The sequence below is a fragment of the Myripristis murdjan genome, chromosome 23, assembly GCF_902150065.1.
Source record: "Myripristis murdjan chromosome 23, fMyrMur1.1, whole genome shotgun sequence".
Lineage (NCBI taxonomy): Eukaryota > Metazoa > Chordata > Actinopteri > Holocentriformes > Holocentridae > Myripristis > Myripristis murdjan.
Window position 1 is genome coordinate 14,843,072 of NC_044002.1, and position 14,328 is coordinate 14,857,399.

Sequence of the window (14,328 nt, forward strand, 5' to 3'; positions counted from 1 at the left end):
GTCAATATCCAATTTCCATCATCAACCATATGGAGTATACTATAGATATGATGTACTAGAAGTCATGTGGGATGATCACAGACACTACAGTCCTAGTTCAATAGTAGTGTGGGTCGGGAATAGATGTTTAACATTGCTTCACCACAAATTTGTCCAACAGGTTTGTGAAGGTGCGTTTAAAACCTATGGAAATTTCCATTCTAGAAAACCGTTTCAGATACAGAAAGGTGGCTCATTTGGCCAAATCACTTTGATGGCCAAGTCAGAGCCCGAGGGCTGAAAAGTGGGGAGGCAAATCATGCTGCTGGGCCTCTTTCATGGAATATACACAGCGGTTCATCAGGAACACTGTGGATACAGACATATTACCCTGAATTACATCATTACACTATAGATTACTAATCTATTCTGCTTTACAATATTCACACCACTGTGAGGTTATATCTTTGTTTATAGCAGAATATTTGAACCTGCAACAGTTAATTTCAAACTACCAAATGTCCCATGGTTGCTCTGAATAACGGGGTAGATGTGGCAACATAAACTCAGCAGCATGACTGCTGGTGGTGCTTTAGTTTGCATCATTACAACTGTGAAGGCTGCAGTTGTTTGAATATGATTGGAAAGCCTATTTGAAAACAAACATTGTGTATTAACACTGCATGGAATACCTCTCCATTTCAAAAGATTAAGACACAATGTTTTATTCATGAGGATAAGTGATTCTTGTTAATTCATCTTTCATACCCAATTAGGAAAAACAGAGTGTTGTGGTCCATGCCTTGGGTGAAATAACTCAAATGAAGCCACTGAAAGACAGATTTTGCACAGCAGGGTGGTCTCATGGTTGGAAAGGCCATCCTGTCACTGAGAGGTACACAACCAGTTCCACCATCAGCTGGCATGGCTCCACACACACAGCCTTTCCTGCACACTCATCATTTGTCACTCTGAATGGAGGCATTAGAAAAATGCCTAATGTGTAAAAGTGATTTTGACCCAATGTAAGCACAAGGGCTATAAAACATATTTTTTCATTCATAGGCCGGAAAGAAATGATAAAATACAACAATGTGGCTATTTTGGCTGTATTACTTTAATAAAAAGCACAACAGCATGTAAGAGCAGTAAATAAATTAAGAAAATATGTTAAGGACATCCAATTTCACAGAGAAACTTCAAGGACATACAACATAAATACATTGATAAAAAGATTTGCAAAAGCAACAAGCCGCTGAGAACCGATGCTTCCATGAAGACTGCAATGGTTTCTATCAAAACAGTCAGACAGTGCCACCATGTGGAGATAGCCAGGTAATCAGATTTGCAACTGTGTGATACATTTTAAGCTGTCAGCAGCTTTTATAAGAAATGGCATGTCATCTATAACCTTGTTACACAAGATTATCAGACAAAATTTTGCTATTATGTAATATGCATGTTGAGACAATCACTGGAGTGTAACATGTCTGAATGGTAGCTACAATGCAACCAATCTCCAATCTCATTCAAGGAGAGTCCTTAACTGCTAATCAAGTGCAATATCAGAGCAATATGGATGATATATAATCTTCTAATACCTTCTGCTTTTCCTTAAAAACAGCACCATCCCTCTTCAGGTGTACGATCTCACTCTCCAGGGAACGGATTTTGGCCACAGTGCTCTCCTCCCTGCGGTCCAGTTCCAAGATCTTTGCATGCAAATTCAAGATCTTACCCCAAAGCTGCTCTCTGTCCGTGTCCGGTCTGCAGTACGAGTGCTCGTAAACGCAAATGTTCTCCCCCTCACTGGGTCCTGTGTCCTCTGACACAAAGTCTACAGATTCGCCGTTGATCATTTCCATGGGAACGAAGCTAAAGGTCTGGCCCAGCGCTGCTTGGAGGGCAGCTGCATCCATGGCGGCCTCGCCTTCGGAAAAGGGGCCCAAGGATTCACAGCACAGCACGGTCACAGGTGGCTCGGTGTCGCCTTGAGTGTGAAGCTCGTCCCCGCCGGACAGTGTAAGGCATGATGCTGTCAGAGTGCCACTGTCACCCGGCAGCTTGCAAGCAGAAGTCTGAATCTCTGAGAATAAGGCCCCGTTTAGCGACATGTTAGAAGAGGTGCAAGTGTCAGAGACCAGCGGTAGCTCAAATAATCCAACATGAATAGGTTCTGTCGTCTCTCTGTCCTCAGAGAGACTGCTTATTGTTGTCGTTGGCTGAGCGGCTTTGGACGTCCGGGTCAAAATGAGTGGCCTCTTACTGGGTGGGGAGCTGGGCCTGGTGGGTTCACTGTTAATATCACAAGTCCTGGCTTTGGCTTTAATGTTCCTTTTACCGTTGGTGACTTTTGTGTCACTCCCCTAAGACACAAGACAAGACAAGAAGCAGTCATTGCAATGCACTTAGCAGTAGCTCAGTGCCTTCACGGATTATATGGAGGTGTGATGGAAAGAGGACAAAGCACATACATCTTGGATGGAGGGAAAAATGGTGGGGATGGCGGTGCTCTTCAGGTATCGGATCCCCCAGCGGATATCGAAGCAGTCGTCTGTGAAGTGCTCGCTGCACAGGTACTGATGTCGGCTCGGGGTCCACTCCTCTCGCTTCATGTTGTCCACCCATTTCTGCAGCCTGGGCTTGTCCTGCAAGGGAAACCTTTGGGGGACAAAGATGGGGGAATGAATTTAAGATCTTGGCACGTAACCAAAAAAAAAAGTGTCATCTCATTGCAATTGTCATTTTTACTCCAAAATCCCTTCATAAGCTTGCAGGTTTAAACTCATCTCACCCCCTTTTATCATACAACAACAGTATTAACAACTCATCTTAGTTGTCTTAGGGTTTACTTAGCTTTTTCTGACACATATATGCACATGCATTAAAATTTAAAACCTCTCATTTGATGGCTAGCAGTAAAACAGTTAAATCAGAGCCACTGGCTAAGGTTATACTAACATTTGGATCACTTGAGGAAAAGAAAACATACGGGTAAAAGCTAATTCTCTTGTCCTCTTGTTTCGACGCAGTTCCTCCGCGGTTTCTGCAAACTTTCACGGCACAGTACCGAGGCATAGCTATGGCTGCGCCACCTGAAAATGCATTACACAGGTGAGTTTGTGGCTAATGTTTTTTTTTTTTTTTTTCGGAAAATGCACAGCGTAAACACAAACTGCTACTGTTACTTCCGTGTGGTGGAGCAAGGAGCGGAAGTGACGTCTGGCGTACTCCAAAGCAGTGGCCAAAGATTAAAAAATACTAACAAGAGAGTTCAAAACGATTGTATTGGGTTTTAGTTGTCTGCTGAAAAGGAACCACGTATGACTCAAATCATTTTGCGCATGCGTTCATCTGTCTAAAACGACTACATTAACAGTTAACGGGGATAATAAGTAAATATTCCGAATCAGAAGCACTTTATTAATCCTCGAGAGGAAACTGGGTCAGCTGCTCAAATTCTCAAGAGCAAAATTAAATTGTAAGACATACAAAAAGGTACTGAGAAATAGAAAAATATGTCTTCGAAATTTGTAAAAACAACAAAAAAGTGCGGATTATATATAAATTACATATAAATATGCGCATTAATACTATTTGTGCTTTAATCGTTTTTGTGAAATAGTAGGCCTATGTGCATTACCTCTAAATGTGTGCATTAATCCCACAAAATAGTATTCCAGTAAATACAAAAAAGGGGGCATATTAAAAAAAAAAATCTACCTGTACGCAGGGATACTGCTGAATTATGAAATACTGGATAGCTTTCTGCTGTATTAATCAACTATTTTATGCATAAACAGCCATACAAATATGTAATATATGTAATCATTCTATATGTGTGTTTAAGATCATTTTTAGCCAGTAATTTGTTTTAGTAATTTTCATAGTAAACAGTATAGTCAAGAGCATGTGAGCGACTTTCACATTTAACAGGTGTTGTGTCGAGATTCGTTCCCTCGTCAAGATGCGCGCACTCGAGAAAAGCTCGCCCCCTAGATGCTATGCTCGTACCATAGAGAGTTACTACGGAGAGGCTCAAAACTGACTTTTTTTTTTTTTTTTTTTTTTTTTTTTTTTGTATTTTGGAAGTGAAATGCAAATGTCAAAACTGTCTAGTTATATTTTTAAACTGGGGTGACAGGACATGTTTCTTATCAACACAACCCACATCTGTTATTTCTATCAATAAATAATTTTACATTCATGAGAGTTTTCATTTGGTATATTGTAGACTTTTGAAAGAAAAGTGTGCTCATACATTTATATGCAAAATATGCTTTTTTAAAAGGCACAACACCTGGATGTATTGATTGCATTTCTCTTTTTCCACCCTTAAACTTAGTGAATAGGTTCTTTTAGAAAAGCAATTGCGTGATTTTATCACGAGAGTCTGTTGTCCACTTTAGTTCAACTGTTTAGAGTAAACTAATATCTGTTATATGTTTTTCTGTCTCATTGCCAGCAAGTAAACTGGATGTGCTGGATGTGTTCCCCCTGCTGTAATGGTCAATTTTAATGATACTGAGCTGAAAATTACAGGACTTACCAGTTGTGGACAAACAAGTCAACACTATGAATCTGAGAGTTGTGTGAGCCTGGTTTCATATTGAACAGAGGGGGAACAGTATCTGACAGTAATACTCCAAGCCGTCGGGGTGTGTTCCCCCTGCTGTAACGGTCAATTTTAATGATATCAAGCTGAAAATCATAGGACATACCTTTTGTGGGCAAATTAGTCAGAAGTATGAATTTGAGAGTTGTGTGAGCCTGGTTTCATATTGAAGAGAGGCGGAACAGTATCTGACAGTAGTACTCCAAGCTGTCAGGATATGTTCCCTCTGCTGTAACGGTCAATTTTAATGATATCAAGCTTCAAATCACATGACTTACCTGTGTCGGGCAAACAAGTCAGCACTATGAATTTGAGAGTTGTGTGAGCCTGGTTTCATATTGAAAAGAGGGGGAACATTATCTGACAGTAATACTCCAAGTTGTCTGGGTGCGCTTTCCCCGCTATAATGGTGGTGGATTTAACACAAAGATAAACCTAAAATTTTGTGTGATGATTTTGCTCTTTGACCCGTTCTCAGTAAATTCTGGTGCAAGTTTACTCGTTTGGAATGAGACAGAAAAACACATCACAGATATAGTTTACTCTAAACAGTTGAACTAAAGTGGACAAGTCAGTTTTGAGGCTTTTTTGCCCTCCATGGTAACTCTGCGGTACGAGCGCAGCATCTGGGGGGCGAGCTTTTCGCGAGCGCGCGCTTCCTTCGCCGTTCCGGCCATTTCGGAAGTGGGGATACACATCTTGACGGGGAAACGAATCTCGAGACAACACTGGCAAAACAGAGAAGATACCTAATTTACATACTTGAAGCGAGGGCGGAAGTAAGGGCATGCGACGTTTTCGCTTGCTGAAAAAAAACGTGCGTGCTCCACGTGGTTATTTAATCCACCAATCAGAGTGATCTGAGTCACTGGGTGACCAAATGGACCAATGGCGTTGCGAGTCGTGGTGTTCCAGCTCAGGAATGCGGCTCGTCAACATTTGTTAGCTTTCGTTTCCGACTATCAGCTGGAGCAGCCTGCCAGAGGAGGAGTCCCCCGGAGTTTGTCAGGACCGCTGCAGGTAATGTTGACCTTTCTGCTTGTTTTAAGGCGCATTAGTCGCTCCTGGGTGTTTGGTTTTGTTTACAGCGACACTGCAGAGTTTATGTGACAAGGCGTCGGCTTTAAAGGCAGGGCTTCCCCAAGTTGCTGCCCTGCTCTGTCAAAACAGTGAGCTGGCATTATCCTTGAGTTTAAGGTCCCTCTTTTTTTAAAGCTAGCCAGCAAAAAAACGTAGCTTTAGTAACATAAATAACACCTTGTAACGTTTCATAACGCTTTGACTTTGAAAATCTGCTTTGAAGGTCGTTTTAGTGTGTTCAGGGTTTTTTTTTTTTTTTCCTCACAGTTTCACAGTGTGTGAACCGAGCTGTCAAACTGCTCTCTCCTCACAGCGCAAAGGGGTGAGGGTGCAAAACCCGCAGACATGGCCACAGCCCAGTCCGTGTTGCTGCTAGCGGTGCACATTATGCTGATCACAGAGTTCATCCTGGCGAAGAGAGACTACTACGAGATCCTGGGGGTGCCCAAAGATGCCTCTGAGCGCCAGATCAAGAAGGCTTTCCACAAACTGGCTCTGAAGTACCATCCTGACAGGAACAAGAGCCCCAATGCTGAATCCAAATTCAGAGAGATAGCAGAGGGTGAGTGAATAAGTGGTGTCTTTCATGGAGGCAGATACTTCTGTGCTGTCAGCCTTGTTAGGTAAAGCAGGATTAGGTAATCCAAATCATTTTTTGCTTCACAGATGCAAATCTCTATCACCAGGACATAACTTAACCTTTTCTACAGTTATCTGGCTAACTTTATAATCCCGCTTTCTCAAATACAGGACACCACATTTTCAGTTACTGACAACAACAATAATAACAACAATACATTTTAATTGTATGGTGCTTTTTATGGGCACACTACTTAAAGGTTAGATAAGTGATTGTATGTTATGTCATAAAAGTTCAACTGCTGATTGATGATTGATCATTTTTCATGTGATAACTTGTCTAAACACTAGATACAGTAAGTGATATCTGTGTCTTTTTTTTTTTTTTTTTTTTTTTTTTTGCCTCTGCCAGCATATGAGACACTGTCAGATGACAAGAGGAGGCGAGAATATGACCAGTTTGGACACGGTCCCTCACCAGGGGAGGGGTATGGAGGAGGAGGAGGAGGAGGAGGGGGAGGTGGTGGTAGCGGCAGAACTGGCTACAACTTCAACCAGCACTTCCAGTCCTTCAACTTCAACTTTGATGACATGTTCAGAGACTTTGACCCATTTGGTCACCAGCAACCACACCAGCACCACCACTTCCACTCCCACCACCACTCCCAGGCCCACCAAAAGAGACACTTTGACAGCCACTTCCAGGCCCACCGGGAGGCCACAAACAGGCACAGGAGGCAGTTCCAGCAGGGGGGTTTCGGCGGAGGACTTTTTGACGACGTGTTCGAGGACTTGGAGAAGATGTTCTCCTTCAACACACACAGTTCCAGGACTGGTCACGAATTCCACGGCTCGGGAAAGCAGCACTGCAGGACAGTGACTCAGCGCAGAGGGAACATGGTGACCACCTTCACTGACTGCTCCTGAAACTGAACACTGAAACTAAAATGCCACGTGAAAGGCAGTCACCTCACCTGGGACATCGCAGGGTTTAAGCTTTTAGTTGTGGTTTTTGAACTGAATGCTAATTTATCACTTGGTGAGAAAAGAACACGACTTAGTGTGTATTTTTTTTGTAATGTTGTATATGTACTTGCCTCCAGGAACAACCATCTGAATTGGGTGACAGTAGCTGCTTCCAAGCAATAACTCATACACATTGCAGCTCATAGAATACAAATAGGTCTTTGGTTAATTGTGGCAGCCTTTTCTGATTTGATAATCCACCATTCTCATGGCCTAATTTTCAACAGTAGTTTAAGATTAAAGAGGAATTTCGGTTTTCTTTCAAGAGCAGGGAAACAATAACATTTATTGAATATTGTAGAACATTCATTCTGCGACTGTTCAGGCCATACTTTTGCTTTTTTTGTGCTCTCCATAACAAGCATATGAACTTGTTGAATGGTGATGTCAAACCAAAACACAGTACTAAGACAACTGCTTGGTAAAAGTTTTGTAATTTTGTACCTGAGAAGTTTATACCCCGATTTTTTTTTTTTCTGTTCTTGGTGTTCATTAATTACTCTAGATATCGGTGAATATGTCACAATATAAAATAACCTTTAACCATTGCTCATTTGGATTGAGAGCACTTGAGTTGGATTTTGCTGTGGCAAGTGAGGCTCATAGCCCCTATAACCCATTTAGGTTCTCCATCAACTGTTACCTCGTTTTAGTTTCTTCCTGCAGAGTTGCATCTACCTTTTTACGATGTGCAATATTTGGCACTTTTGCTCTTCATGTTGCCTATCCTTTGGAGACAGTGCTGTATAAATGTCATTATCTGTCTGCACTTTTTGTGTGTGTGGGTGTGTGCATGTGCGGGCGTGTATATGTCGAGAGCTTGCTCGCTGAATGTTGATTGGTTGCACAGTGTTTGGTGATTAAATAAATACTGTCTAGAGTAAACACTTTTTATTGTGTTTGTGTTGGAAGGGAGATGCAATAACACATTCTAATACTTGATCTTAGTCAAATTAAATATAGTGTGTTGCTGAATATAATAATATTAATCATAAATTAAAGAACTTTTTCCTCCAGATTTCCCTTGGGACAAATACAGGATAAAACCTGCATTTCCCTCTGGGCCAAACGCTCCCTAATGCCATTGTGGTAGAGCACAAAGATGCTGGTTAAAACCTCATCTATTTTGTGTTTTATGTTCATAAATGTTAACAATTACAAGCTGATGAAAATAAGGAACACCCAATGTGGTTGTTTCTCAAAGACAATATTTATGGCCGAGGTTTTCAGTTTGTATCCCAGCCTGCTCGCTCTGTGTTTCTGTGTTATCGTCAGATAACTGTACACTTGTAGAAATAAAATGATAATGATATTTGTAATATCAGACGTAGTTCAGCAGGATACATAGTTGGTTTATGGATCCCTGATAGGAGAGAAATGCTGTTAAAATCAGTCGCAATGATATGACTGGTAAAGGCACTCAGACACTCATGCAACTGCAAAACATTTCCAAGAGTTTTAAAGCATGTCTTTATTTTTTCACAGTTATTTTTGTCCGTATGTTTAGTCAAACTGATCCTTGACCACAAACAAAAAGAGTCACAAATGTCTTACACACTTAGAAGATCACATAACATTGTAAAATTGGTTTCCTGAATTTTAAAAAGCGGTTAGCCTGCTTGCCAAGGGGAAGGATCATGCAAATTAAATGAAAACCCGTTTATGAACTCCTCTTCTGTTCAACTACTGTATTTTCACAGCCCAGTGCACTGCCCAGTGCGCTATTTGCTTTATAAATTCTACATACATTAAAATAGCTTAAATTATAAAAACATTACTATCATACCAAACATAATTCAAACAAAATTCACTCTGTACCAAATTATTATATAGCATTATATAAAACATTAACTAATAAAACATTCATTCAAAATATAAAAAAAAAAAAAAGTTTATAATGTTCAGTTTTTGTTGACATTGTGAAGAAATGTCAACAAATTTAATTACATGTTTATTACTGAAGTTGTAGTTTTGCAGAGGTCTTGTGCTGGACTACATTTTGTTTAGAGGTGTTTCTAATTTTTTGTCCTCCCTATTCATATATATATGAGGGGACAGAATATTGGAAACACCTCTCAATTAAATGCAGTCCAGTACAACAGCACCACCAACTATGAGCTCAATGCCAAACATAGAAGTGAATGAACAGCTCTGTTACTGTGACAAAGAAAACCTGAGCATTATAGGCATCATAAAGGCAAACCTTATGGCAGAATAGTTTGTATAATATTGTACAGGTGGACCTAAAAAAGTGGCCACTAAGTGTATTTTTCAGCCCTGTCCTCAAGAATTTAGATGCTTCTTAAAATCATTTTCACTAGACTCTGGAGTAATAAAGCATATTATAATGCAACACCTCTTCACCTGTGTAATTTGAGAACACTGTCAAAAAAATATGTTGGAATGCAGATGGTGAAGCTGATTCAAATGCATTATATTTTTAAATAAAGTTGGCAGAATACAGAGCCATGCAAGATCAGCATGCATTATATCAATTATCTATACTAATGGACTATGAACAGCAGAGTGCTGATTGAGTGCTGTTCAAAGTTTTTTGGACTTGGACTTTGCACTCGACCAAACTGTAGTGTAGTATAAGATGTGACATAACCAAGGCTTGTAAAATTTGCAAGGTGCCTACTGGAGTAAGACATGGGTTGTATTTTCTTGCAACTATTATGTTTGTATGTTGGGTAGTTGCCCATCAGTGGTGCCCCCCAGAGGTTTGACTTGCTCTATTAGGATGCTCTTGACACAGAGACTTAAACTACATGGTGACCCTGGGGCTCTGTGACCTCACAACATGTTTAGACATGTTTAATTTTCATGACTTTACAATAAAATTAAAAAAAAAAAAAAAAAAAAAAAAAAAAAACAAGTGTGGGGGGGGGGATTTATTTAATTGGTTTGTAAGATTTTGGTTGTACCTTTGAGTTTTATGGTAACAGAATTGTAAACACTTAAATTACCATAATGTCTTGTGCATCACATCTCGGTCGAAACGTTTTGCTTTTTTCATGGTTAAAAGATGCATACATTGAGATAACATTATAGTCACTGAGGATAATATTTGATGTTAAAATGCTAATGTTATGTACACTGTGTTGTCACTCAACTGAGGGTAAACACCAGCAGGAAACACAGGGGAGCTGCCCTTAAAATAGACACACATTAATACCTAAAAACACACAGACCTACACTTATCAACAGGGAATCCATTCAGGGACAGGTAGGAAAACAACGCTGTCACCAGAGTTTGTTCAAGGGCACTTGGAAACGGATAATTTGTGACCCACTTACTCATCGAATGGTCAACAACAACAACAACTATTAAAACAGATGAAATACCATGAAATATTTTGTGCATGGCCCTGCAGTTTGTGCTGACTCATTCCTCTCTTCAACATTGCTTCTTTCATTGTTGCTGTCATGAGCTGTGAAGCAGGAGGCAGACGTGATTAATCAAATGCAGGCGGACTTCCCATCCCGTGCGTTACAACCTCCTCCTCCTCCTCTCTCACTCTGCTCGGTCTCCTTTAAAGCTGACTTTCACTCACCAAGTAGAAGTCTGCGAGGGCCTCTCTCTCCGTGCACACTGATCTTACGACACTGAGGACTGAAACCACTTACCACCATCATGATACCTTCAGTTGCCCTCAATAATGGAGCAAAGATGCCTATTGTGGGTCTGGGGACGTGGAGGGTAAAGTTGTATGCTTTTCTAAGCCTCTTTTCATCTTTCTTTAATAACTTTTACATGTCAGTGGTTTTGTGCTGACTGTATCAACTGTATTATCTATGTTTCTTATGCATAACATGTTTTTAAATCATTGCCAATGGGCTGAATATTTGAAGAGCAGTCTACAGGTAGCAGCTCCAGTAGTTAGTCTTATAGTGAGTGCACAATGAGGTTGTTCAATAAGCAGTCCGATGGGGATATTATTGAAGCAGAATTATTTGAAAATATATGTGGAGAGTTGAGGAACTGCATTTTAGTCCATGAGCGTAATCAGGATCAGGATCTGTATTCAGATTTAGAAGTGCATAGAGGTTTGTGAATGTGTAGATAAATCTTTAAATGTGTACATAGGCAAATATGGACATACTTCTGTTACAATAATATCCCCACGGTCCCCACAGAGGTATGACATCAGCAATATCTGAAGCTCAAGGAAATAATCAATAGTTAATAGATTACCGAGCAACCACTCCTTCCACATATCTATTTTACTTGATATGTTTGTGAGATAGAAAACTACTACCCCTAGTTGATATGCTATTTATATCTGTTTTCATATATTTAATATGAAAGTCCTCTTTTTTTCTAACTACAGTGTGCTGATTCCCTTTTAGAGCCAGAGCAGCATACAAAAGATAATAATTACTGCCACTGTTTACATGTGATCTCTATGATTTATTTGTGCAATTTCCTGGCTTGGATGCCCTCTGTCCTTCTAGGCAGAACCAGGAGAGGTGACAGAGGCTGTTAAGGTGGCTATCTCTGCCGGTTACAGGCACATCGATGGTGCCTATGTGTACCAAAATGAGAAGGAGGTCGGGGCTGGAATTCATGCAATGATTGACCAAGGTGTGGTGAAGAGGGAGGAACTCTTCATTGTCAGTAAGGTGTGTGAGCAAAGTGATGAGGCTGCTGCAGTGCTCATCCTGTGGGAAAAGAGTTTACACTTTTAGAGTGTAGCCTGCACAGTCTGCACAGTGAACTTTCAGGTGCCCTGAAACAATAAGCAGGCATGATAAGAGTGTTATGGTGATGTACCAGACATGTTCTGTGCTTTACTTGGGGCTTTAATAAACACTCCCTTTCTCTCTGCTTTGAGTGTATTATCCTAAAGCTTCAGTTTGTTCTTGGCCTGCTGCCCTCTTAATAAGTAGGGTGGATGATGAAGATATATAACACAGTCTCTACACACAAAGTTTTCTTTGCCAGGCTGTTTACACAATTGAAATGTAATTTATCAGCACACAGGATCTGATATCCCTCGTACTATTAAAGGTGAGTACCAATGTAGACACTTGACTTGGTTTTTACAGGAGACATCATTATATCATAGTATGTATTGTAGGCAACTTTAGGCATCTCAGGTGTTTCACTGAGTAAGGTGCATGACATCTGGAAGAATCAAGTAAATTCTGGTGCTCCTGATCTAATCTGTCCACTGATTAAGAGCATGTATTATAATCATCAGCACATGTTACAATCCCTGTTTGTCCCTCATAGTTATGGTGCACCTTCCACCTACGAAATCTGGTGAGGGGAGCTTGTGAGAAGACTCTCAGTGACCTGAAACTGGACTACCTGGACCTCTACTTAATGCACTTCCCCATGGGAGTCCAGGTTGGCATACATCTGTACACTGCCTTGACCAGAGAAAAACACCTTGCCCTCATGTCTGTAATGCATTACTAAGGTTGATAATTCTAGAGCAGCATGCACTCTTGGGACTGACAATCAAGTCTTGTCATGTGTGAAAAAAAAATACATTTTCTTTTTAGCATGTGCAAAACCAATGATATAACCCCAAAATGATGAAGAAAAATGCCTTGCATCCCTTATTAATATCAATGCTGTCCCTGAACACTGAAAACATTTAAGTATCGGCAATTGGTTTTAATAAATTGGGGCCTTGGATTATTCAATCTGCCCATTCAAAATGGATCACAGAGTATTGCTACAGCGACATCTTGTGGTCATCCAGGCTAACTTGAATCCTGAGTCATGTTTCTACACTGAACAATTCTGCGAACACATTCGACCACATGTTTACATATGAACATATAAAGAATTGGTGATCAAGACAGAAACAATGTTAATATCCATGCAGTCTTTGTGACATTCTGACATTGTTTTTTTTTTTTTTTTCACGGCTCCAGCCAGGGGACCAGCTTTTTCCTTATGATGAGAACGGTCAAGTTATTTCTGATGGAAGCAACTTCTTGGACACTTGGGAGGTAATTAAAGTCACTGAGTGCAGAACAGTACCACCTTAGAGGCCATAATGAGTAAAAAATGACACCACTAATAATGTGGTGATTAATTAAGAGTGAGTGATTTACTTGCTGTGACTGTCTGAATGTAAATGGACTGAAGAACAGATTGCAAAACTAACCCAGGCAACCAATCCCTACACCCAGTACACTACTAATGCCAATTTTGCAATATCTGTCAAGGCTATGGAGGAGCTGGTGGATGCCGGGTTGGTCAAAGCTATTGGCATCTCAAACTTCAACAGGGACCAGATTGAAGCCATCCTCAACAAGCCAGGCCTCAAGTACAAGCCTGCTACCAACCAGGTACAAAACAAGGCGTATTACATTGCCCTTACAGTAAAACAGAGAAAGAAAGAAATAAAACATGTGCAGTTAAATCATGTTTGGATCAGAATGTCACAATGTGCTCATGTGTGCAGATTGAGTGCCATCCATATCTGACCCAGGAGAAGCTTATTGACTTCTGCCACTCTAAGGACATTTCAGTGACGGCCTACAGTCCTCTGGGCTCCCCGACCAGACCCTGGTGAGAAACGGTGTCACATATCAGAGGGATGCACAGACAGCACCAGAGGCAATAGTGAATAAATTGAAAGCTGCTTGTTTTCAGAAATTCAGAAATTCTCAGTAGCTTTATGTTGAGATGTTGACTGTAGCACATTCTATTCTATTTTTCACTTATGTGTTATTCATTTATTTCATTTCCAAAAGGGCTACAGCTGGCGAGGCCTCTTTGCTTGAGGAACCCAAGATCAAAGCCATTGCCAATAAGTACAAGAAGACCGCAGCTCAGGTAGGGAGGAAGAAAAGTCCAGGCTCTACCCATCTGAGAATAATAATCAACATACCCTTGATACAAACATATGCAGGGGCGCCGTATATGGGGGAAAAGTTAGGACAATTCCAAGGGCCCTTGCCTGACAGGGGCCCCAAAAAATAGGTAAAAACTAATATAAAATTATTAAACCATCATTGAGTATACATATACACACACATATATATATATACACTATATTACCAAAAGTATTCGCTCACCCATT

General features: G+C 40.5%; 3 protein-coding genes across 4 annotated transcripts in view; 2 read left to right on the forward strand and 1 right to left on the reverse strand.

The window, feature by feature from the left end:
* Positions 1-1,087: 1,087 nt before the first annotated feature.
* On the reverse strand, positions 1,088-3,189 carry LOC115354900 (THAP domain-containing protein 5-like). Its single transcript, XM_030045412.1, has 3 exons — positions 2,972-3,189; positions 2,454-2,640; positions 1,088-2,345 (listed from the first exon to the last, which is right to left on the reverse strand). Exons 1-3 carry the CDS (start codon positions 3,055-3,057, stop codon positions 1,545-1,547), a joined length of 1,074 nt encoding a protein of 357 aa, XP_029901272.1. The 5' UTR covers positions 3,058-3,189; the 3' UTR covers positions 1,088-1,544.
* A 2,294-nt stretch (positions 3,190-5,483) lies between these two features.
* Positions 5,484-8,166, forward strand: LOC115354903 (dnaJ homolog subfamily B member 9-like). 2 transcript variants are annotated; one of them, XM_030045416.1, is made up of 3 exons: positions 5,484-5,614; positions 5,988-6,236; positions 6,666-8,166. In XM_030045416.1, exons 2-3 carry the CDS (start codon positions 6,020-6,022, stop codon positions 7,178-7,180), a joined length of 732 nt encoding a protein of 243 aa, XP_029901276.1. In that variant the 5' UTR covers positions 5,484-5,614; positions 5,988-6,019; the 3' UTR covers positions 7,181-8,166. The 2 variants fall into 2 exon arrangements, with proteins under 2 accessions (XP_029901276.1, XP_029901277.1); XM_030045417.1 differs by having other exon boundaries at positions 5,521-5,614; positions 5,942-6,236.
* Positions 8,167-10,840: 2,674 nt separating this feature from the next.
* The window catches only part of LOC115354901 (aldo-keto reductase family 1 member B1-like), an 8,009-nt gene continuing 4,521 nt past the window's right edge, over positions 10,841-14,328 (forward strand). The window contains exons 1-7 of the mRNA XM_030045414.1: positions 10,841-10,982; positions 11,738-11,905; positions 12,519-12,635; positions 13,172-13,249; positions 13,469-13,591; positions 13,708-13,814; positions 14,000-14,081. Coding sequence (XP_029901274.1) covers positions 10,917-10,982; positions 11,738-11,905; positions 12,519-12,635; positions 13,172-13,249; positions 13,469-13,591; positions 13,708-13,814; positions 14,000-14,081 — 741 coding nt within the window. The 5' untranslated portion in view covers positions 10,841-10,916. The remainder of the gene's footprint in view (positions 10,983-11,737; positions 11,906-12,518; positions 12,636-13,171; positions 13,250-13,468; positions 13,592-13,707; positions 13,815-13,999; positions 14,082-14,328) is intronic.